General features: G+C 36.0%; 1 protein-coding gene across 1 annotated transcript; it reads left to right on the plus strand.

The window, feature by feature from the left end:
- The first annotated feature begins 10,626 nt into the window (after positions 1–10,626).
- LOC144975832 (uncharacterized) lies at positions 10,627–11,490 on the plus strand. The gene has a single exon (XM_078920021.1). It carries the CDS (start codon positions 10,627–10,629, stop codon positions 11,488–11,490), a length of 864 nt encoding a protein of 287 aa, XP_078776147.1.
- The last annotated feature ends 13,659 nt before the right edge of the window (positions 11,491–25,149 follow it).

Genomic DNA, 25,149 nt, shown 5'->3' on the forward strand with positions numbered 1-25,149 from the left:
AGAGAGCAGAAGTAGTACAGATGTTCAACCTAGACATCAATGAAGCCCTAGTCGCATCGCACAGCTGATCAAAATTGGTCCGCAGTACCACTCTCGTGTATTGTCAGAACATTCTAGATGAAGAAAATTGATTTTACAGGCATTGTCAAAATGAATGGAATGACGAAATCTAAGTTCTTTGAAATTGGGAAACAAAACTCATTTGCTTAGAGTGAGCCATTCATTTGAACTCAAAATTTATAAATTGAGCTAATGTAAATGTTGCGGCTCGAAGCTCGAAGACATAAATAACAATGTGAAATTGAATGAAAGCTTCAATTTAATTATGAAAACAGATTGCTGCCCAGCAATGTTTTATTTATTCATCTTAACAACGCCACTACCACATTATCTCATTCGTCTGTAGTGTTTCATTCATCCTGTTTGTTGATAAAGGGGAAACCCGAAACGTCTATTATATCTGTTTCCGTAAATAAATTGAAGCTTTCATTCAATTTCACATTGTTATTTATTAAATGGAGGTAAAGATGTTCATCCAGAGATAATATCGTTTTGAGACGGTTGGTCACGTGAATAAGGTCGATTCAGCCGCAAGCTGGAAAGACAATTATTTAAGATTTTAGCCAGAACATTCGTCCTTCAAATATCAATCGATTTAGATGACCCTCATCTTGGCAAATATTATCAGACCTGCCTGGGACCTAACGAAGTCCCAGGTTTGAGAGTTTTTGCCAAGGTGAGAGTCATTTTAATCAATCGACATGTGAAGGACGACCTTTTTAACCAACATTTTAAATACCCGTTTATCTGAGGGTTTTTTGTTGTTGTTGTTTTGTTTTGTTTGGTTTTGTTTGTTTTTTTTTGTTGTTGTTTTTTTTGGGGGTTTTTTTCCCAAAGGACGGGAGAATTGTTATTACTTGATTAAATAATTGAATAGGAAAAAATAACTGAAAGAAAAAAAAAGTTAGTAACCTGTTGACGATTAAATATAAAACAAATTTAATTTATTAATGACACCCGAAAATCAAAACAAATTACAATATAGATTATACATCAAAAGAATATACTATTATTATAAAGATCGCCCGTTCCGATCAGGGGAAATCCCAAGGTAATTTGAATAGCAGCAATAATCACACAGATAATAATATCCCTACAGATAACATTGGGTACGTTAATCGACAAGATTGTACTGCATAACATTTAAATCACGGCCGTTGTTCCGTCTTTCTCTGACAAAACACAGTTTTTCATTTTTATCAGATGATAACGATTGATTATAATGACCTTCAACTTATGAAAATGTCTCAAACCTAAGTCTTCCTTATAAAAAATAGAAGTTTTAAGTTTAGGACTAAGTTTTTAGACTTGTTAGAGTGATTTTACTTGATTAATTTTTTAAGTAAAAGTTTTCTGTCCATTTTTTTTTAAATATGCGTTATGACAGTGTATAGCCGTGTCATGGTTGTTGTTAAATCATTATTCTGGTCTACTGAATCTTGATATAATTTGATGTTATATGATATTTAACAGCTTGTGGCGCTATAAAAAAGGGTTAATTAACTTGTTATTTACATTTAGCAGCAATATTACAACGGGTACAACAAAGTAAGAAAATAATATTGAAATCTACTTACTTTGCATTTGTTTATTTGATAACAAAGATCATGATGTAAAATTTAAGGAATCTGAGTAAAATCAGGGTAGTACATGGCGTTTACAATCAACGAACGTTTCGGGAATATTTTTTTCAGAATATTTGAATAGGAGTCAATAGTCTGATTTCACGTCCGCCCAGCAACGAGCAGCTTGGTTCTAAACAAAGAAAATCGGTACTTTTTATTCTTCATGCTGGCTAGAACTTTTTCACATGTGATCAGAATGTATAAAAGTCAAAACCTGATCAGATTTATAATGTTTTTCTCCTCAGGATACACTTTTATGCTCGTCGGGGAAGTATTTCATAAGGGCGTCCGCCATTGTTCCGGTAGTTTAGAACCAGTTACTATGCGTCATTACAAGGGAAGTGACGTCACGACTGTTGAAGCCTAAGAAATAGTGAGTAATGATATTTACAAGAACCTCGTTTTTCATCTCATCCAAATTTCAGTTTTAATAGATTAACCCTTTTCTAATCAAAAATAGACCCATTGCACTGAGGTGGGTTCATCTTTGGGAAGTGTCCCATTGCCTCAAACGTTCCACCAACGCTAAAGTATCTCTTTGCTTCACCATTACACATCAGACCAAAAAGTGTCCATCATTTGCTGCAACTGCTGATAGTTAAATTATACAATATGATGAACTATCCAATCCGTACATTCTTTTCAGCACTCGTGATTCATACAGATTTGGATGCAATCTTTCACAAGCTGTTTCGCGCCTTCCTGGCTGTTACCACAACGAATGCAGTGATGGAGGTCGTATTGGAAGAATACAGTTCCTCGGGGCTGAGTTTCCGTTTTTTTCTGAATTGGAAGAGAGGATTATTGGATTCTGTACCTCTCAGTTAGAGAAGACAATCTGCATCAGTGGCTCTTGGTGGCGCCCCTCGTTTACACTTTTTGTGATACAGGTCCTGGACTGCAAAGCACCTGGTTGAACAGTGCATCGTTGCGCAGTTACTGACGTGTGAGTAAATAACAATAAATGAGTACGGAAGTGTCCTCGGAAATTGACTGGCTCATCAATATTGTAGTGTGACCACCAGAAGCTCTTGCTGCCGTTAGACAGGGTCTGCTGGCTGCTTGTTGATGTCGCTTCTTGCATCTACAGAAACATTGAAGAGATGACGTCCCCACTCCTAGTATTCTTGGTCTTTCAGGTCGATCTCCATCTCCCATCGCATCCCCTTCCCATACCAGGGAAGCTAAATATGCCGACGAGATTTCATATAGCTTGCGATTTAGGTACCAATTTATTGTTGGCTGCGACATGTCTAGAAACTGCTCGTGTCACATTTACGTTAGTGGGGATATTTTGTCTCTTTTCAAATAAGGAAATTATGAAAATAAGTTATTATGCCATTTATGCATCAAGTCATCAATAAATATAAATATTCATAAAAAGAAATATCACTAACTTGTAAGTCTATGTAAATACTTTAAAAGCTTACATTCCGACACGAAACTGACCCCAAAGCCACGATTAAATCGCGAAAATCTTAAAAGCAGGGCCCGACTGTCAGTCTCGATAACACAAAGGAAGTTTTTTTTACAAACTAGTTTGATGTCTGGTCTGAAAATTCACTGTATTATTATAAATTTATTATGATTCATTCTTCACACCAGGCGGTCACAAGACTTATTGATTTTTCAAGCGGCAGTGTTTTGAATTAGATGGCAATAGATAATGATATATTTTAATATAACAGGATATAACTGTCTGGCACAATAACATTATGACATTTCAAGGGGTAGGGGCATGGAGCCCGATGGATTTTGGATGGAGTGGAGCGGGGGGTTTCTCGATAGCTCATTGTTAGAGCACTCGCCCAATAAACACAGGGACTGGTATGGAAACCGAACGTAGAATAGTTGTTTGTTTTGTGTGTTTTTTTTTTTTTTTTGTTTTTTTTTTTAATGGTAAAAAAGGGGGGGGGGGGAGCAACCAATTGTCGTTTGTCTGGCACTACAATAATCGTGATGCACTTTGGCTCCATTGGCCCTACGACTATCTAACAGCGGCCTTCTATTGTATTAATATTAAATATATATATATATATATATTATATTATATATATTATATTATATATTATATTTATATTATTTATATAATATTTGTTTTGTTTTGTTTTTCGTGTTTTAAAATTAGTTGGGTTTTTTTTTTTTTTTATTTTTTTTTTTTGGGTCATTTCAGATCTTGAAGCCTCATTCACATTATTCAGCTAGGTAATAAATTGATTATGCGTTGTGTGTTTCTCTCTCTCTCTTCTCTCTCCCCCCCCCCCCCCCCCCCCCTTCTCTCTCTCTCTCTCTCTCTCTCTCGCTCTCTCTCTTTTTTTTCTCTCTCTCTGTATATTAGTAAGTGTGTGTGTGTGTGTGTGTGTGTGTGCGCGTGTGTGTGTACGTGTGTATGTATGTGTTTGTATGTGTTTCAAAGAGTAATCACCAAAGAAGTTTTCTATAGACCTCTGTATATTATGTGTGAGTATTTTTTTTTTTCAACAGTTACGTCGCGCTTAACATAGATAAAAATAAGCTAAATTTGTTCTAAGTTCAAATTCATTTAAACTAGAGAGAATTAATCACCTCCCCCTCCCCCCTCCCAACTACCCCCTATCCCATAGAAGCCCCCCTTGTCTTTTCCACTCTATTTTTACCTTCATGGTTAACCGCTTTCTGATTTTCCATTATAGAAATACCCGAACAGCCAACAAGGAAACAAAATCGGATTTACCCGATTACAAATCATGGATGGCTGCTGATTTCGTTAAATCATGAACGAAATGCAACTTTGGAAAATTCACTGAAGTGTAAAGTAAATCATAGATTTTAATCCATTTAATCTTCAAAGGAAAAATAAACAATATTGTATATATTACACGTGGAATCTTTTGTAGTGATCATTGTAAATGTTGATACTATTTATGCCGTTGAAATTTGCCTGTTAGAGTTTCTTTACTGGTCATCACAATGAATGTGACTGCTCCAGTCCTTCATCATCATCATCGTCCTCATCATCATCATCATCATCATCATCATCATCATCATCATCATCATCATCATCATCATCATCATCATCATCATTATCATCATCAACATCATCATCATTACCCATTCACTGTTAGTCTTGTACGAATTAAGAACGAACATGGTCCACTCACGAACGAAGCAGGTGGGCCACTTCAAGGTGAATCAGGAAGACAAGAGGCATCACAAGACAAAACTCAGCCCCGATTATAATAGGTTTCAGTGTTCCCGAACATTCGTCACAACTAACAATCGGATTTACCCGATTGGTATTCAAATTAGGGAATCAGTAATTCCAAGAATCTGATATAAGCAAAAATTTCGAAAAATCCTCTGGTATTGATACTTTGCGTTTAGGTAAAATACTCACAACATCCGCCAGACAAATTAAACACAACACACGAAATCAGGAAGATAAGAGAATACGTGATTCGATGACACAGCCCGATTATAATAGGTTTGAGTTTTCCTGAATATTCGTCATAACTAACAATCGGATTTACCCGATTGGTTTTCAAATTATGGAATCAGTAATTCCAAGAAACTGACAACAAGCAAAAATTTAGAAAAATCCTCTGGGTATTGATGATCTGCGTTTAGGAAAAATACTCACAACATCCGCCAGACAAATTAAACACAACATTCAAAATTGTCTGTAACCTTTAACGTTTCTGGTCTGATTGATATAAATATAATTTAGAGATAACTTATCACTAAAAGACTGTCTAAAAAAATATCAAAGAGCTGAGTGAAGTCAACTCCGTTTCTTACGACAGTTCATGCGGCTATTTGGTCTAGTGGTATGAGACTCGATTTCGGACCGAAATGTCCTGGGTTCGAGCCTCGCTCGGCGCATAGTTGAGTCCTTGGAGGAGGCTCTTTACTCACACTCACATTCTCTCACCGTACTCAGGTGCAAAATGAGTACTTGGCCGTTAACAGCGTTTTCTCTGTCCCAAAAATGTATCGCCTGACAGGCGTCATGTCCCGTCATGAATGTTATATGTTGCTGTTGGCCAGGGGCCCCTTGTAAAGCGCTTTGAGCACGTTTAGTGGATATTGACCTATATAAAAGCTCAATTTTTTTTATTATTTTAAATTAGATTGGGAAACATGACTGGGGAGATATACAATCGTCTTTCTTAATACTAGATAATTATTGAGGACAAAGATTTCAATATTTAACTATTTTACTGCCGTACTCTAGCAAAACGCGTATTTAATGATTTGGAAGAAAACTCGACCTTCAATTATGAAGGTTTTCTTTAGACTATTACCAATCTTGGCAAAAATTGTCAATTCTGGGACTTCGAGAGAGAGAGAGAGAGAGAGAGAGAGAGAGAGAGAGAGAGAGAGAGAGAGAGAGAGAGAGAGAAACACACAACGCATAATCATTTTATTAACTAGCTGAATAATGTGATGGAGGATCAAGATCTGAAATGACCCAAAAAAAACAACCTAATTTTAAAAAACGTAAAGAAAAACAACATATATATATATATATATATATATATATATATATATATATATATATATTATATATGTATGTATGTATGTATGTATGTATGTATGTATTTAAACTGCTTCCGTTGTTGCCTGCGAGAGAATGAGACTGCAATGCCTGCAGTTTACATTGAAATACGAATTGTAATGAATATAAGATTTTGATTTCCATCTCGGCGTTCTCTAGTAACCTAAATCGTAATGGCGTTACTGTTCTGAACACATGGGTTAATATGTAACCCACAACATCAAAGCGGCTTTATGAATTATGACGGGATATTGTAGATGCCCATAATTGAACTTCGGGCTCAAAATCCTTCTTCAGCGAACATAAAAAAATATTTGGCACGTCCTATCTCTGCCATCAATCTGGTTTTTTTAATTAATGTATTTTTGTTTTCATTATTTTTTGTTGTTGTTGGCTGATTTTTTTTTTGTTGTTGATATTTTTTTTAAGCTGTGATATTCACTTTTGTTTATTCCTTTTTACAGTGTTTTGAAATGGTGGGTCACATATATATCACCATAATGAGCACAAGCTTTTGTAGCATGCTTTATCTAAAAAAGAATTCATTGTTGTTACAGGCGAACAAGTAACATTTTAAATTTCCGATCATTTTGAATGATAAGTCACTTGTCGATATCTGGTTCAGCCCCACAGAATACCAGATGAAATATGAGATCAGGTTAGAGTTAAATCGTACGTTGTCTATAAAGTGTTAAAGTTAAAGATAATATTCTTATCTATTACCGTTATTATATTATACAAGCTTTTATAATATGCTTTATCTATGAACATGAATAATTTTCGTTAGGAGCAAATTACTAATATTTAAATTTTATATTTCAGATCATTTTCAAGGGCAAGTCACTTCTCCTTCAGAGGACTAGTTTCACACTTCCACTGAGATTAGAACCAGTATTTTGACAGCACACGTTTGTTCCCTATTGGACACATCATGGTATCATGTTAGAGTAAAACCGTACGTCGCTTATAAAGCGTTAAAATTAAAGAAAATATTTTTCATTGATAACCTTATCAGTGTCCGTGTGTGGTAGTCTATAAATTATAAAGTGTCTTTATATCGTTTTGGAAAGGAGTTTATTTTAAGATATTCGTAATGCTTGAAACAGTCTCCGTTGGAGACACCTGAGATAAGTAGATCAATAAACATAACATTACTGTATCTATTATATAAGGCGCCGATACCTCTCTCAATGTGTTTCATTTTTGTAGATAACTGACTTACACCACCCCAACCCCTCCTCTCTAACATACAAAATACACCCCCCCCCCCCTCTCTCTCTCTCTCTCTCTCTCTCTCTCTCTCTCTCTCTCTCTCTCTCTCTCTCTCTCTGGCTTTTTTTTTTACATTTCTCGCTGGACCACAACCTAAAATGCTTGAAGAATATAATTACTTTGCTTGAAAACGAAATTGCTCTTAAATGGAGATAATAGAAAACCGAAATGCCTTGATGATTTGTACATAGATAATCGTTCCATATTTGGATGACCATCCCCAATGAAATGATGAATTAACGTGGTGGAATAACAAATGTTTAAAAAAAAAGAAGAAAAAAGATAGAGGGAATAAAAGAATAAATGTGTGAAAGATTAAAAGGGGGTGGGGGGGGGATAAAGATAGAAATAAAACTTCTTTAAAAAAATATTTATCTATTTATTTTTTTAAATAACACCTACAATTAGTGAAATCGTAAATAAAATAAAGAAAAAGGTACAGGAAAGAGAGAATGGCTGAATCAATGAAGGAAGGAAGGAAGGGAGGAAGGGAGAGGGGGTGGGGGGGGGGGGGCAGAAAATCAACATCTCCAATAGCATTTTTTTGAACTCCAATGATGGTCAGTCTACCATTTATTCAAATTCATTTTCTTTCAAAAATTCTACCATTTTAACAAGGAAAAAGAAATACAAAAAAAAAAAACCCGGGCAATTTTAGATTCATAAAGGAATTGAAACAAACACAAAGCGACAGAAGTGACTTGTCAAGTAAATATTTTGATCTAGCAGGTTAGACACTAGTCACCACCAGTTTACCTCACGGCCGATTCTTTTCCTGAAACCGCAAAGGGTCAGATTTATATCCGCATTCTACACAATACAATAATATTTTTATTTTTATAATAGCTATGTCACTGTTTGAATCTGGAGTTCCGAGTAATCTATTTTTAAGCATGACTTAACGGTGTTTTTGACCACGACAGTTTTGTTACAAAGCATGATGCAACTTTATTTAAACTCTCATTGCCGTGGCATATCAATAACTCCTGCAGGTCCAGTAGCTGGAGAGTGAGGCCGGTTTCTCGTTCTATGCTAAAACACTTTTTTTTCAGTTTGGCCAGAAATACAAGATTAATCATCATCATCATCATCATCATCATCATCATCATCATCATCATCATCACCATCATCATCATCATCATCATCATCATCATCATCATCATCATCATCATCATTATTATTATTATTATTATTATTATTATTATTATTATTATTATTATTATCATTATGATCATCATTATTATTTTTTTATTATTGTTACTATTATTAATATTATTATTATTATCATCATCATCATCATCATCATCATCATCATCATCATCATCATCATCATCATCATCATTATCATCAGCATCGTCGTCGTCGTCGTAGTCGTTCTCTAATAGCCCGGTTAGTTATTTAAGGATCCATAGTTTACAATTTCATGTTCTTTCTTTCATTCACACATTCTTACACAAAAATAAAACACACACACACTCACACACACACACACACACACACACTTTTGAATATCAATCAATTCAAATGGCAAGATGTCAGAAATTGACAAATCTGGGATCTCAATGGGAAGTCTCGGGTTTAAGAGATTTTGACAAGTTCGGGATCATTTTAATCGATCGATATTTGAAGGACGAGTTTTCTGGCCAAATTGTAAATACGATTGTTTCCGGAAAAAGGCAGTTAAGAGGTTAAAGGGCATCGGACTAGCACGGGATGTTGATGTTCAAAGAGAACGGAATGTCCTTATTACTATGTTTCCCGTTATAAGTTTGAAGAAGTGCACATTGATTGAAGTACCTACATGTGCCGCGTTTGAATACAAAAGTATCCTTAAGCACAACATATGTAAAATACTACTACCTGGTCATAGTCATAAAGCCCGTGGTGGGGAGTTTATTCCGGTTTATGTAGCGTAAAATGGGCATTGACAATTGCTCCCTACACTTTGAATAAAATGGACAACCCATCATAAAGTACTTTCCGCCAGATCTATTCGGTCAAGCCTGGATATTGCGACAAGAGAAGATATAGAAATCCATGGATACCTGTATGTTGTCGACTGAAATCTCCACTTCTTAATTAAGCGAACTATATTGGGATCACTATTCTTCACTATAGGAAAGCAAAACATATTTAATTTTTTTTTTTTTAATGCCGCAGTTGGACTCGAAGCAAGTATCTCAGGTAGCCATGGCAATGCCTCTTTACACGACTATCAAACTCTCTTCAGGCAAATCAAATACTAAAAAAACAACGACCTTATCATTATCAATGTCTACAGGAATAATTTTATGACAGACCTACGACCTATTCAAAGAAAATGAAATGCTTTCTTCCTTATTTTCCAGTGCCCTTCAAGCCCTGCGCATAGTTACCTACAGCGTAGCAGAATCAGTCGTCTAAGAATTTTTGAATATAATATATATCATAATGTTTGACATATTGGTGGCGGAAGTAACACTGTAACATTAAAAGACACAATATATTTTTCTTCTAACTTTTATAATCTGGGTGGCTGACAGTTTCAGCTTACAATCCAGAAGCGAAGAATCTATAGCCCTTATATGGCACAGAAGGGCATTGTTATCAGGTGTGTCGAAAAATTGAGAACAAACAACAAAAATATAACAGACATGATTCTCCTAGGAAGCAAGGTCCCCCAATGCACCCGTGCATTATTTATTTCCTTTACTATTATCTAGCCTGGCCTATAAACTCAGGAAAAGTTATATCTACCTGATTTCAGTATCGTGATATATCCAATAACAATAGATTGCAAAAGCTAAAGTGTTTTTCGACGTATTAGATATATCAAATTTGTAATAAAGTATCATCGATACCGATATTGATACAATGTTTGGGTATCTGATATTACTATTACGATTAGCGCCCATTGTTATCTTTTGTGTTATTGTTAAGAAAGAGTTCCTGTTTACTTTTCAGTTGGTATCTTCCGTTTTAATAAAGAGCTTATGGCTATCTGTGCTCAAACTATATGTTGATTGTCAATCTATTATAAATGGCGACGAGATAAAGTCATCTAGAGCCGAAGTGCTACATATTAATTTTTAAAAGAGCCAGATAAGTAATTATTCAAATATTTTTATTGATTACGTAAATTAAACCAAAATAATGGCTACCATTGGGACCATCTCAGAATTTGTGGAAGGGACATCCATTGTGGACTACTTGGAACGTCTCAAGTTCTATTTCATGGCAAATGACATAGAATCAGATAAAAAGCAAGCTGCTGTGCTACTAACAGTAGTAGGCCCCAAACAATTTAGAATATTGAAAGATCTGTGCCAACCAAACTCGCCTGCAGATAAATCATTTGAAGAACTTTGCATGCTGCTAAAGAACTTCCACTCCCCACCTCCACCTAAATTCCTGCAGCGAGCTAAGTTTGAAGGAAGAAATCGTCAACCGAACGAATCAATCCAACAGTATTGTGCTGCCCTGCGGAGCATTGCGGAGCACTGCCAGTTTCGAGAAACTCTAAATGAACGTCTTTGCGAAAAGTTTGTGACCGGTATTAACGATGCTCAGATTCAACGAAAACTTCTTGTTGAGCATGATCTCACTATCGACAAAGCCATGGACATTGCCCTCTCTATTCATCAAACAAGAGATAGTGCACATCAACTTCAGAAGGGCGAAACTGTCCATTTTTCCACATCCAGAAATTCTTATCAGCAACCTTCAAGATCGTTCAGTACCATGAGCAAATCACATGCTTCATCAGCGACTTCTAAATCGTGTCATCGGTGCGGCGGCCCTCATACCCAATTCCAGTGTAAATTCAAATCATCAACCTGCCATAAATGTCAAAAAGTGGGTCACATTGCAAAAATGTGCAGATCGCAAACACAATCGACAAAAAAACCAGCGCCTACAACAAAATACCGCCATCAAAATCACCTGTTGAATGAAGATAATTTGACCACCCAGCATGAAGAAAGCCCCCAGAGCATAATTTTGAACTTTTTATTGTGAATTCCCCAAACAAAAGGCCCCTATTTCGGTTCCCCTCCTCATTAACAATAAAAACATTGTGTTCCACATTGATACTGGTGCGTCATGTAGTGTAATGACCAAGAATAACTTTGAAAATCTAGTTAACTCTAAACTTGATAAGTCATCGAAATCACTAACCACCTACACAGGCCAAGATGTCAAAATTGTTGGAGAAACAATTGTTAATGTGCAGTATGATAAGCAAACTGCGAACCTGCCACTCCTTATAGTTGAGGGTAACGGTCCTCCCTTAATGGGAAGGGACTGGCTTCATCATTTTAAGCTCAATTGGTCATCTTTATTCTCAATTGAGAACCAACAAACTCTTGACGAGGTGTTAGATCGAAACAACAACGTTTTTCAAGGCACTGGATTATTGAATGATCGTGAAGTCAAAATCTATTTAAAAGACAATGCAACTCCAAAATTCATCAAATGTAGACAACCACCATTTGCCATGCGGCAAAAGATAGAAAACGAGCTCGAACGCTTACAACACGAGAACATTATAAAAAAGGTTTCAACGTCGGAATGGGCAACGCCCATTGTTCCAGTCTTAAAGAAAGACAACACTGTCAGAATCTGTGGTGACTACAAGGTCACAATAAATAAAGCCATTCACGAAAACCATCACCCAATACCAAGAATCGAAGACCTCGCTATAAAATTATCACATGGTGACAAATTCACTGAGCTAGATTTTACACATGCCTATACGCAACTCAATCTAGATCCAAGTTCTCGACAACTCACTACAATCAATACCCACAAAGGACTCTTCCAATATGAACGACTCTGTTTCGGTATTTCTGCCAGTCCAGGAATCTTCCAATCTGTCATGGAAACCCTGTTTCAAGACATACCAGGCGTGTGTGTCTACTTCGACAATGTCTACATTACTGGTCAAAATGACCAAGAGCATCTCGCTACCTTGGATAAAGTTCTACGACTCATCAACGAGAAAGGATTACGTATTCGACGAGAAAAATGTCAATTTCTGAAGCCAGAAATCAACTTCTTAGGATATCGCCTATCATCGCATGGTTTACGTCCGCAGCCTGAAAAGGTACGAGCAATATACGAAGCACCCCGTCCTAACAACGTTCAGCAACTGCAGGCATTTCTAGGATTCGTGAATTACTATTCAAAATTCATGAAAAATTTGTCTCATACCCTCGCTCCCTCTACATGCTTCTTCGTAAAAATGCCAAGTGGCATTGGAGCAGTCAACAGGAAGATTCTTTTCAAAAAGTGAAATTAATGTTATCATCTGATCAAATCCTATGTCATTTTGATCCTACAAAAAAGCTTATTCTCACGTGTGATGCTTCCTCCCACGGGGTTGGAGCAATATTAGCTCATTTAGATAGTGAAAATAATGAAAGGCCAATTGCTTATGCTAGTCGTTCACTCAATCAGGCTGAAGCTAAATATTCACAATTGGATAGGGAGGCACTATCGGTGTTATTTGGTGTCAAGAAGTTCCATAAGTTTATTTTTGGTAATCGTGTAGTTATTCGTACGGATCATAAGCCACTTTTGGGATTACTAGGAGAAGCCAAACCTTTGCCTGAACATGCATCAGCTCGCCTTCAAAGATGGGCGATCACACTTGCCGCCTATGATTATAAGCTGGAGTATATACCTGGTCCAAAGAATTGTGCCGATGGCCTTTCTCGACTACCACTTGCTGACAAGACTGAACTTTTTGTACCTGAAGACATTGATATGTTGTTCAACGTGATTGACAATTCCCCTATTAGTTATCATGATATTGCCAATGCTATTGTGAATGATACTATTTTGAATACTGTCTATCAATATTGTAGGGATGGATGGCCAGAAACTGTAACTAATGAACAGTTAAAGCCTTACAAATTGAGGGAAAATGAATTGAGTCTAGAGCATAATTGTATTTTGTGGGGTACAAGAGTAATCATTCCCCTTGCTTTGCGAAATCAGGTGTTAATCATGTTACACGACACTCATCTTGGTGCGTCTAAAATGAAAGCGTTGGCTCGCTCATGGTTCTGGTGGCCACATCTGGATTCGAACATTGAAACCTTTGTCAAAGAGTGTTATGACTGTCAAAAGAATGCTCGTAATCCAGCCAAAGCACCTTGTATAATTGGGATTGGCCAAATGAACCCTGGTCTAGATTACACATTGACTTTGCAGGTCCTTTTCTTAACAAAATGTTTCTAATCTTAGTGGATGCCCACTCTAAGTGGCTCGAAGTAAAGCTTATGAGCACTATCACAGCTCGTGACACTATTGCAGAGCTACGAGAAATCTTTTCAACACATGGTTTGCCGAATACCTTGGTCTCGGACAATGGTCCTACCTTCACTAGTTATGAATTCCAAATGTTTTGTAATGCTAATGGTATCAAACATATAACTTGCTCTCCATATCACCCGGCTAGTAATGGATTAGCTGAACGTGCGGTGGGTACATTCAAAACAGCAATGGTCAAAATGAGTGCAAAAGGTGCTACCACTGTAAGAGAGAAAGTTAGCAGATTCCTAACTAAATATCGAACCACACCTCATGTCACCACAGGAGTGACACCATCTGAGTTACTAATGGGTAGAAAGCTAAAGACACACCTGGACCTCCTGCACCCATCAGTTCAGCAGTCAGTTATGCAAAAACAAAATGCCCAAAAGTATTATCATGATGAAACTTCTCGCGATAGGGAGATAGATGTTGATGATACAGTATTTGTTAGAAATTACTCTGGTAAAGAGAAATGGGTACCTGGTACAATTATCAAAGCAACAGGTCCTGTTTCATTTCGAGTCCAAACAGATAATGGTGTCATTGAGAGAAGACACCAAGATCAAATTAGAGTTGTACCATCTGACATAAACCCACACAATGAGTTTCAGTGTACTGACAGTCCACCGAGAGATCAGCGCTTCACATCAGGCAAGCCACCTGCACAATCAGTTGGTTTAACCACTGAAGGCACTGGTGATCCTCTTAATGTTGGACCTACTTGCGCGCCAACTAATGCTAACACTAACAGCCAAACTAGGAACTCAGAGCAATTGGGAAGCTCATTCAATCAAGGTCAAATTGTGCCTCGAAGGTCACAGAGAATAATTATTCCACCGAAGAGGTTGGATTTGTAAATAATTATTAATCTATAATTTGCCATAATTAACGGTTCCTTATTTCTCTTATTATTTTAATGTCATTATGCCTTACTAAGGGTGAAGGGATGTAATAAAGTATCATCGATACCGATATTGATATAATGTTTGGGTATCTGATATTACTATTACGATTAGCGCCCATTGTTATCTTTTGTGTTATTGTTAAGAAAGAGTTCCTGTTTACTTTTCAGTTGGTATCTTCCGTTTTAATAAAGAGCTTATGGCTATCTGTGCTCAAACTATATGTTGATTGTCAATCTATTATAAAATTAAGAAACTAAGGAGCAGGCACCGGTGTAAGATAAAGATCTGAACAAATGTGTATGAAAGGTGCCAGACAAAGCAAGAAAGAAAAATACAAGAAAAAAAAACATCCAAAAAAATCAGTCTACCTTTCCTGGGGATCGAACCTCAGATCTTCTGATTACCGGTCAGATGAGCTATCATTACACCACAGAGTCAAAAGGTCCCGATCGGGACCGTTCATACATACTTGGTCAGATCTTTACATACATTAAACCTGCCCCCATATTTAATTTGCGGTTTGGTGGACAGATAACCAATCAGATTTACATATTCGTACCTAGAACGTTTGCAGTTTGGTGCTCAGAGCGATTGAGCCTATATTGCTACGGAATAGTATCGTTAACCCTCATCAATGGTCTTAAATTAGACGTGGCTGTAACCAGTGGATATTGTTTATATTATATCATGTAAGTGACGAGTTGTAAACATGTACATAGGCCATCATGAAGATCGATTGTACTTATCACCTATTTTAACAAAGTGTAATCTCAGAGGCAATCAAAATAGTTTATAGCATGACACAGTTATCCCATTGACAGCTATGATAATACAGATCTCGATAAAAATCATTAAAATATGCCAGTTTTATCAAGATACATCGAAAACGTTATTATTGTTTTTAAATTGTAGCATAATTGGGACACAATAACTAATATACATTTGAAACATGTCGTAATGAATGCTCATCCATATTCTATAATGCCTTTAGTGTTATCATCCAAAATATTTTGTTATATAAAACTCGCCTTTCATCGAAAGACAGATTGGGGTCGTAATCCAAGTGTGATCAATTCCTCTTTGGGTGTAAAAAGTTAAGGCCCAAAATACTTGTTCAAGAAAACGTTCAGATTTATCTCTAATCGAGTTTCTTGTTCCTGTAACCAAGATAAAGTCCCTTCTCAAGGCTTGGTTTTTTTTTTTTTGGGGGGGGGGGGGGTTCCTAGTCATAGAGCTCATGATGCAGTCACCACTTAACACGTCTTTGTCTTTACCAATTTTTTTATCTTCCCTTCTTTTCTTCCTCACGACAAACCAATTCCTCTCAATTTCCATTGATCTCGTTTCTGTACTTCCTCTTCTAGATAAGTGAGATTTCAATTGTAACTGCAAACCCCTTGGATTTTGCGTTGGCAAGAAAATTTAACTGTAATATAAAAAAAATAACCATTGTGTTTTGTGTGGGATGTTTTGCTCTTAGATTCGTACCAAATTCTAATCATTCACCATATTCAAGGTGATTTAGAATGTTCCAATTACGTATAGACGGAACGAAGTTGCCGTCATTCAGCTCTTTGTTATTATTTTTGGACAGCCCTTTTCATGATTAGCTCTGTCAAATTGCAGTATCTATCAGACTAAAAACGTTTAAGGTTACACACAATTTTGTGTGTTGGTGCGTTATATCAGACTGGCCAGCTGTTGTGAGTATTTTATCTAAACGCATATCATCAATATGCAGAAAGTATTACAGACTAACTTTCGACAGCCAGGTTTGCAGGCACACCCGAGTCAGTTATTTACTGACATGTAATATATTTTCTACTGTTTTTTTTAAGGGGAGAGGTTCCTTATGTTGATTCTACAAATCATTATTTTCCACTGGGTTGCATACGTCCATATGTTGATTCTTAAATCATTCTTGTCCACTGTATTGCAAAAGTCCATGTGTTGATTATTTAAATATTTTTTTTCCACCATGTTGCAAAATGAAATAGAATTTTTAACGAGGATGGACATCTCTATTTTGTGTTAAGTGGATGACGTCAACATAGAATAATGTTAGTACCTATGACTAGTGTCATGGTCTCAAGTGAGTAAAGAGCTACTCGACTATGCATAAAGATATATGTAGAATGAGGCCCCAGAATTTACTAGTTACTATAAATGAAAAACAATTAACGATTTGTTTACAATGAAATAAAAATAATGATGAAATTTAATTAAAAGAGATAAACAGTGATCGTGGCAGTTACAAATAGAGATATGAATATTTTACGTAACTTATGATAATATGTCAGGTTCGTAAGTTTACGTTTCCAGGCAGTTGATGGGCTTGGATGATCTATTCCTCTGATAACAGGATCGGACTCGTAAAATTCCACTTCCAGGCAATTGGTAATGGGTTAATATGTAATCCTTTGACAGCGGGCTCGGGTTTGATCCTTGAAGATTATACAATCAAAGTTAAAAGCTCCGGCGTCTTAATGGTGTAGATATAATATCTACAAAGTCCCAAAAGATAAAAATCTTCCAGTATATATAAGGAATAGAGCGACTGGCCGTCCGGCATAGATTGTGAAGAGAAGTGAGTGTCGAATGTTAGACCTATCAGCTTTTATAATAAGTGGCTACGTGACAGAATGTAGAACGAAAAGTATTCACTAATTAGAAATTAATTCGAGGGAAGGCTATAAAAGGAAAGACGATCTAATATTAGAAGGTAAAGTTTATCTAAGCCTACCGAAATATAACTGGAGTGAGATGAATTCAGTTCTTAATAAAATAAAATTTAATAAGATAATTGTGAACAACCTTTACTGTGACACCCCCCACCCACGTTTAAAATATACTCTTTAACCATTATGGAAAGATAGATTTTACAAACGGAAGTAAATTTACTATCATGATACTCTAGCATTAATCCATTGTTATGATTTGTGCTACAATTAACTTATTTATTAACTAGACATGGAAATGTTTATATTAACGTAGGTATATGAATGGGTGACAATAACAATGAAAGATTGTGATTACAAATCATTGTGATGAACAACATGATGGCAATGTGATTACAAATCATTGTGATAAACAATAGTGATGGCAATGAAGCATGATTTAAGTCGATGATATGAAGGTAATTTACTGAATGAAATGAATGAAAATGTAAATGGAATATTGACATTTCAATTATTAATCATAAAGAGTGAAAATTCATAACAATAATAGATAAAGAGAAGATTTCCCAAATCATGAATGGGTATGGTATATATATCCAAACAATACTCAATGTTACATTAAGTTGGGTCATCATGTTTACAAATAAAATTATCGAAATTGTGCGTTCTGATTTGGCATAATTTGCGAGGTAACTAACAGTATGCATGGGAGGTTAAGTTATACCCTTCTCACGTGTTTACACTAATCGAGAAAGTAGGTCGGCGTGAATATTTCACAGCCTGGTATGTGAGAGATACTGAAAGTGTAATTTTGCAAAAATAGACTCCACCTTAGTACTCTACTATTATTCATTTTGTTATTTCTTATGTACGTGAGTGGTTTATGGTCCGTTTCGACCACAAACTCTTTTAGCAGTAGATATCTGCTGAATGTCTTTAAAGCAAAGACGATGGCCAGTCCTTCACGCTCTATTACAGAGTATCGTGATTCTCTGTCCAATAATTTTCTGCTTGCATATAAGCAAGGCATTAGAGTTCCCTCATGCTCCTGTAATAGTACACCTGCGATGCACTTATCAGACGCGTCAGTTCTTACAACAAATTCTTTTGACATGTCGGGTAATTTAAGAATTGGTTCTGAACAGAGTAATGCCTTTAATTGGTTAAAGCTATTCTGACACGCTTCTGTCCAAACAATTTTGTTCGGTGACCCATTCTTTGTCAGATTTGTTAGCGGTGTCGCGATGTGCGCGAAGTTGTAAATGTATTTCCTGTAAAAATTTAGCAGCCCAAGTACTTTGCGTACTTCTTTTTTTTTGTCTTAGGTGGTTGCAATTGTGCGATTTTTGTTTGTTTTTCTGTCTCGGGTGTCTGTGTCCCATGACCAACGGTATGACCGAGAAAATCAATTTTGTAAAATGCAATGCTTGTTTTTGACGGTTTTGTTGTTAAAGAATTACGTTTTAATGCTTCAAGCACTAATTCTAAGGTTGTCATGTGATCAGTCCATGAGTTTGAGAAAATACATGCGTCGTCGAAGTATGAGAGTGTAGACGGGATGTCTTTTAATAACATACGCATCATTCTTTGGAATGTCGATGCGGCTGTCGATAATCCAAATGGCATATAGTTAAATTCTAACAATCCTAATGGTGATTGAAATGCTGTGTATTTCTTACATGATTCTTTCAGTGGAATCTGCCAGTAACCTCTAGAAAGATCACATTTTGTCATGTATTTTGCTTGAGATAAGGCAGCAAATAAATTCTCTTGATTTGGTATTGGTTCTGCATCAAACACTGTTGCTTCATTTAATTTGCGAAAGTCGATACATAGCCTTATCGATCCGTCTTTCTTTTTCACTACTACTATTGGTGATGAGTATGGGCTTGAAGAATATCTAACTATTCCTGTATCTAGCATATCCTTAACTTCCTTTTCAACTTGTTCTCGTGCGTGAAATGGAATAGGATAGTTTTTCACGTTGATAGGGGTAGATGTGGTTAACTTTATGTCGTGTTCCACTAATGTTGTATGTCCGGGTGCGTCTGTAAAGACTGACTGGTACTTTTCTAATAATGACCTGATTTCTCGTTTCTGACATTCGTTTAGTTGAGGATTGATTGTGACGTCATTAATTGTACTATTTTTAGAGTTACCGTGTTGTGGGGTGTGTTGTAGTTCGACATCATCGCTGTGAGTTTCGATGATTAATCCTACATTTGCAGCTTCAACATGGTTAAATATTGGTTGTGATAATCTGTCTCTATCGAAATATTTTTTTAGCATGTTTGCATGGAATGTCTTTGTTGTGTTGTTAATTTGAATCTCGTAATTAACACCAGATCGTACTGCTAATACCTTGAATGGTCCTTTCCATGTAGCTAAAAGTTTACTCGAGTCATCGGGTAAGAGTATTAGTACTTTGTCACCAATCTCAAATTTTCTTGATTTGCTTTTGCGATCAGAGTATTCCTTGTATTTCTCTGCTTTTTTAGTGACGGATTCCTGTGCTAGCTTACACGTGTCCTCTATTCTGTCTTTCAGGATTCTTACATATTCGTAAGCAAACATAATTTCGTTATTGTCCTCCTCATTCCCTTTACAAATGTCGGCTACTATATTGATCGGGCCGCGAGGTGATCGTCCATACATCAACTCAAATGGGGAGTAGCCTGTAGATTCTTGGGGTATTTCTCTATATGCAAATAGGATTGCTGGTAAGTATCTGTCCCAATCATCTGGTTTTTCTGCTGACACTTTTCTTAACATATTCTTTAGAGTGCCATTAAATCTTTCACAAAGACCATTTGCTTGGGGGTGGTAGGGAGTTGTGAATGAGTGTTGGATTCCCATGAGTTTCATGGTTTCATGCATCATATGTGATGTAAATTGGGGTCCATTGTCCGACAGTATCTCATTTGGTATGCCTATTCTAGTAAAAATTGTCATCAATGCTTCAGCTATGTGATCCGATGTAGTTGATTTCAATGCTATCGCTTCTGGCCACCTGGTTGCGTAATCGACTAGTGTTAGTATGTGTGTATGGTTTCTATCTGATTTTGTTAAAGGGCCTATAATGTCAATTGTAACTTTTGAAAAACTTTTTCAATAACTGGGGTTGTCTCTAATGGCAATCTCGGTATTCTGCCTTATGCGACTCTTCTTTGGCATGTGTCACACGATTTCACATATTCTCGGACGTCTTTAGTAATTCCATGCCATGTGAAATTCTCGGATATTCTCTTCAATGTGGAAGAGCTCCCAAGATGTCCAGAAGTTATTGAATCGTGCGCTATTCCAAGGATTTTGTTTCTGTAAATACTCGGCGTGACCAGTTGTTTAGCTATTTTGTTTCTTTTCCTATGTAACCTGAACAGAATATCTTTTTCAATGATGTATTCAACTTTTGATTTCGTCCCTTTGTTTGCGATATTGAAATATGATGTTAAAGTCGGGTCCTTTTTCTGTTCTTCAATGAACCTGTTCCTGTCAAATTGTTGTGGTTCAAGAGAAATAGTCATTGGCTTCTCTGTTGTCTTAGTCATCTTTCTTGTTTCTGCTAGACAAGCTGTTTCTTGGGTTAATGACCATTCTTTTACATCTGTTGGGTTGTCTTTAAGACCTTTTATATTGCCAACAATAACATCAGCGACGGGGTTGGGAAGTATACAGCATTCCACTATTCCTGTATAGTATGGGGTTTCTATGTACACATTAGCTGTTTCAAAGGTTTCGACTGTGCCACTGAATGTGATGCATTGTACCGTTTTTCCAGTTTTGTCTTTGTCATTGATCAAAGATGCTTTTATTCCTACTGTACTGCATCCTGTGTCTCTCAATATTTTGCAATCAGTTCCATTAGCTTTGCCTTCACAAAAAAATAGCGATCCTGACTTGTGAGTTTGTGTTAAAAGTGACATACCTTTCACGCAATACACATTTATATTTTCTCCTGACATTACTCGTGTCTGATTATTTACACTTGTTTGGAGTGATGCATTTGCAGTTTCTTTTGGATATCCCACGATTTTGTAACATTTGTCTGCTGTGTGGCCTTTCATTCCACAATATTGACATTTAATTATAGGTTTGTTGGTTTTCTTATACTCAGTATTATTGTCAGTGCTATTTCTTGTTTTGTTTTGATAGGGTCGGCTATGGTCTCTATTGAACTGTTTGTTCCATGGTTTGTTATTATGATCATCTTGTTTCACTTGCGTGTTCCGAGTGATTGATCGGCTCGTTCTATTTGAGTATTGAACTTTAGGTGTACATGGACTCTGAGCAGCGGCAGCGTAGTATGGTTCCTTCAATGTTCTGCTAAGGGGTGTCAATGGATGTGCGCTGTTAAAGTTTTCTGCGTAGATTTTTAATTTGTCCAAGTTTTCTGGCTTTCTCTCTTTAAAGAATGCGACTAAATCTGGGTTGCAAGCTTGATAGATTCGATTCTTCAGCGTGAGATAGTAAAGGCCTGCAAAGTCGTCTTGTTTTACGTTTGCCAACTCAAGCCACCGATTTAGAAATTGAGTAATTCGGTTCACGAATGTATTAAAGTCTTCTCCACTTTCCGGTTTTGCAGTGTGAAACCTTTCCTGGTAACCATCTTCCGTTAATCTAAATCTTTTTAGTAGAGCGTCTTTAATTTTACCATAGTCATCTGCATCTTCAGTTGTTAAGGTATAGAAAACTTTTAGCGGTTCTCCAGATAAGCAGTTAATCAAGGCTGTGGCCCATTTGCTTTCTGGCCAACGATACCCTTTAGCCTGAACTTCGAATCGGTGTAAGAAGGATTCTAGACAGTCTGAGCGTTCATCGTATGTTGGCATGCGTGGAAGTTTCACGAAAAATTCATCACTATTATTATGTTTTCTTTCATGACCGGTTTTTGTTTTTTCAATTTCCAGCATCATTTGGGTCCTTTTGGTTTCTTCTTCTGCTAAAGCTATTTGTCTTTTTAGTTCCCTTTCTTGGACTCTTTCTTCTCGTTCTTCTCTACGTATTCTTTCTTCGTGTTCTTTTTCTTCTTTTACTTTCTCTTCGCACCATGAAAATATTCTTTCCTGGGGTATTTCTAAGTCCTTTGCGAGACTTAAGTATCTTTTATATGCTTCCATGTTGCAATCAATTAGTTACGATATTTTATATATATTATATTGACAGGATACTGTTACTGACTGTTTTATTTATTTACACTTACTGGAATGAACTGTTCTATTTTTAGAAATCTCTCTCTCTTATTTCAACTTATTATGTATGTTGAATTTGATGCCTTTTATCGTTATATCTTATAAAGCAATGTGTCAATACAATGCGGAGTTATTATGACTTGTGTCAATAACAATGTGTCAATCGCGTGTACTCTAAACTATGTTACTACGAAAAATGTATCACCAATGTGTGTGACTCGTCGTAAGTTTGTGTACAATTATTCGCAATGACGCTAATATACTAGAGTGTGATAACAATAATAGGATGCCAAAATAATCCCAAGTTATCTATCACTAAATATAACACGACGGCTAGTAGACTCCTTTTATTATTATTTAGTTTTTAAAGACTCACTTTTCAGAACATAATATAGAAGTGTTTTCGGTAACAGTAATATGTCAAAAATGTATTTAAAACAAATCACTATGCAAAACAAATCACGATGTCTATAGTTACTATGTGATGCCCAACTCATGTAAAAGAGAATAATGAAGGATATATTTACCAACTCAGTTCGTGGCTGGGACCTCTCTCTTGTTCAATGGTTGTTCAACAATTGTAATTAGGCATTGAAGAGTGTTTAACAGTGATGTCTGAAATACAAAACAATAAAATATCGTAAGATTTACAATAGTTACAAAATGTGTTCACAACACTGAGTGATTGGATGATAGGTGAATGAATCGTTATGGAATGTAAACATATTGAAAACAATTCATGAATGAGGCAAACAACAAAATGAAATGAGTGATATAATAACAAAGTGGACAAGGAATGAATGAATGAATGAAAAACTGAGTGAATAGATGAATGAATGAATGGATAATGTATGAATGAAAGAATGAAGGGAGGAATAAATGTATGAATGATTGGATAAATGAGTGAATAAACGAATGAATGGATGAATGAATGAATGAATAAATAAATGAATGAACAATGAATGAATGAATAATTTATAAATGAATAAATGAATGAAGGAATGAATCAATAAAATGCTATTCAATTTGAATGAAAGAATGAGTGGATAAATTGCTATTCCATTTAAATGAAGAAATGAAAAAGAAAAAAAAATAATCCTGTAAATAGGGAGTTCAATTAAAATATGATCAAGTGGGGCAATTAAGAGTTTTACAATTTAAACTTTAAAGTTAGATGAAATAGATATATGTAACTAAATAAATTCAATTCTTTATATGTGTCCCCTCCAAAATGTCATGGTCTCAAGTGAGTAAAGAGCTACTCGACTATGCATAAAGATATATGTAGAATGAGGCCCCAGAATTTACTAGTTACTATAAATGAAAAACAATTAACGATTTGTTTACAATGAAATAAAAATAATGATGAAATTTAATTAAAAGAGTGGCAGTTACAAATAGAGATATGAATATTTTACGTAACTTATGATAATATGTCAGGTTCGTAAGTTTACGTTTCCAGGCAGTTGATGGGCTTGGATGATCTATTCCTCTGATAACAGGATCGGACTCGTAAAATTCCACTTCCAGGCAATTGGTAATGGGTTAATATGTAATCCTTTGACAGCGGGCTCGGGTTTGATCCTTGAAGATTATACAATCAAAGTTAAAAGCTCCGGCGTCTTAATGGTGTAGATATAATATCTACAAAGTCCCAAAAGATAAAAATCTTACAGTATATAGAAGGAATAGAGCGACTGGCCGTCCGGCATAGATTGTGAAGAGAAGTGAGTGTCAAATGTTAGACCTATCAGCTTTTATAATAAGTGGCTACGTGACAGAATGTAGAACGAAAAGTATTCACTAATTAGAAATTAATTCGAGGGAAGGCTATAAAAGGAAAGACGATCTAATATTAGAATGTAAAGTTTATCTAAGCCTACCTAAGTGGAGTGAGATGAATTCAGTTCTTAATAAAATAAAATTTAATAAGATAATTGTGAACAACCTTTACTGTGACAACTAGTAAACTATTAAAAATTTCCCACGGGGATCATCAGTCCGTCGCCGACCCCTCTCTATACTTGACCTAGCCTATTTCCAATTGGTAACCATTTCACTTCTTGCGTCAACTTTACTTACAACTAGATAGTTCCCGAAACGTGACCTAACCTATTCGTGTTTCAATAAAAGGCATGGAGAAACTCTCTGGGCTGGAATATCAAGTAGGCAAACAGGAAGACACGAGTCAAGATATACGAACCCCTGTGCTACTAAATTTAGCAGGTTAAAAATAACTGTATAGTGTTTTAACCAATCACATGAGAGTATAAACAAGTAACTGACAATTGTAATAACAATGCAATAAGATTATACGGATTTTGGATTAGCCGATTGTAGGCCATATAAATAAACAATCATTTTCTAGAATATTTGTAGTCCATTTCATAGGTATGTTCCCCCCCCCCCCCCAAAAAAAAAAAAAAAATCAAGCTTGTCGTTTGGTGTCAATTTGCGGGACTTACACGAGAGATCTGTACGGTTCAAGCAACTATAAAATATCTTGAGTCATAGTCACGTCCCTTACATTTCTTTATGAATAAAGATTAGCATTATGAAACGGTACTTGTAAAGTCACATTTATAC

This window comes from Berghia stephanieae, chromosome 6 (genome assembly GCF_034508935.2).
Source record: "Berghia stephanieae isolate SIO BIC M18660-M18661 chromosome 6, UCSD_Bste_1.3, whole genome shotgun sequence".
NCBI lineage: Eukaryota > Metazoa > Mollusca > Gastropoda > Nudibranchia > Aeolidiidae > Berghia > Berghia stephanieae.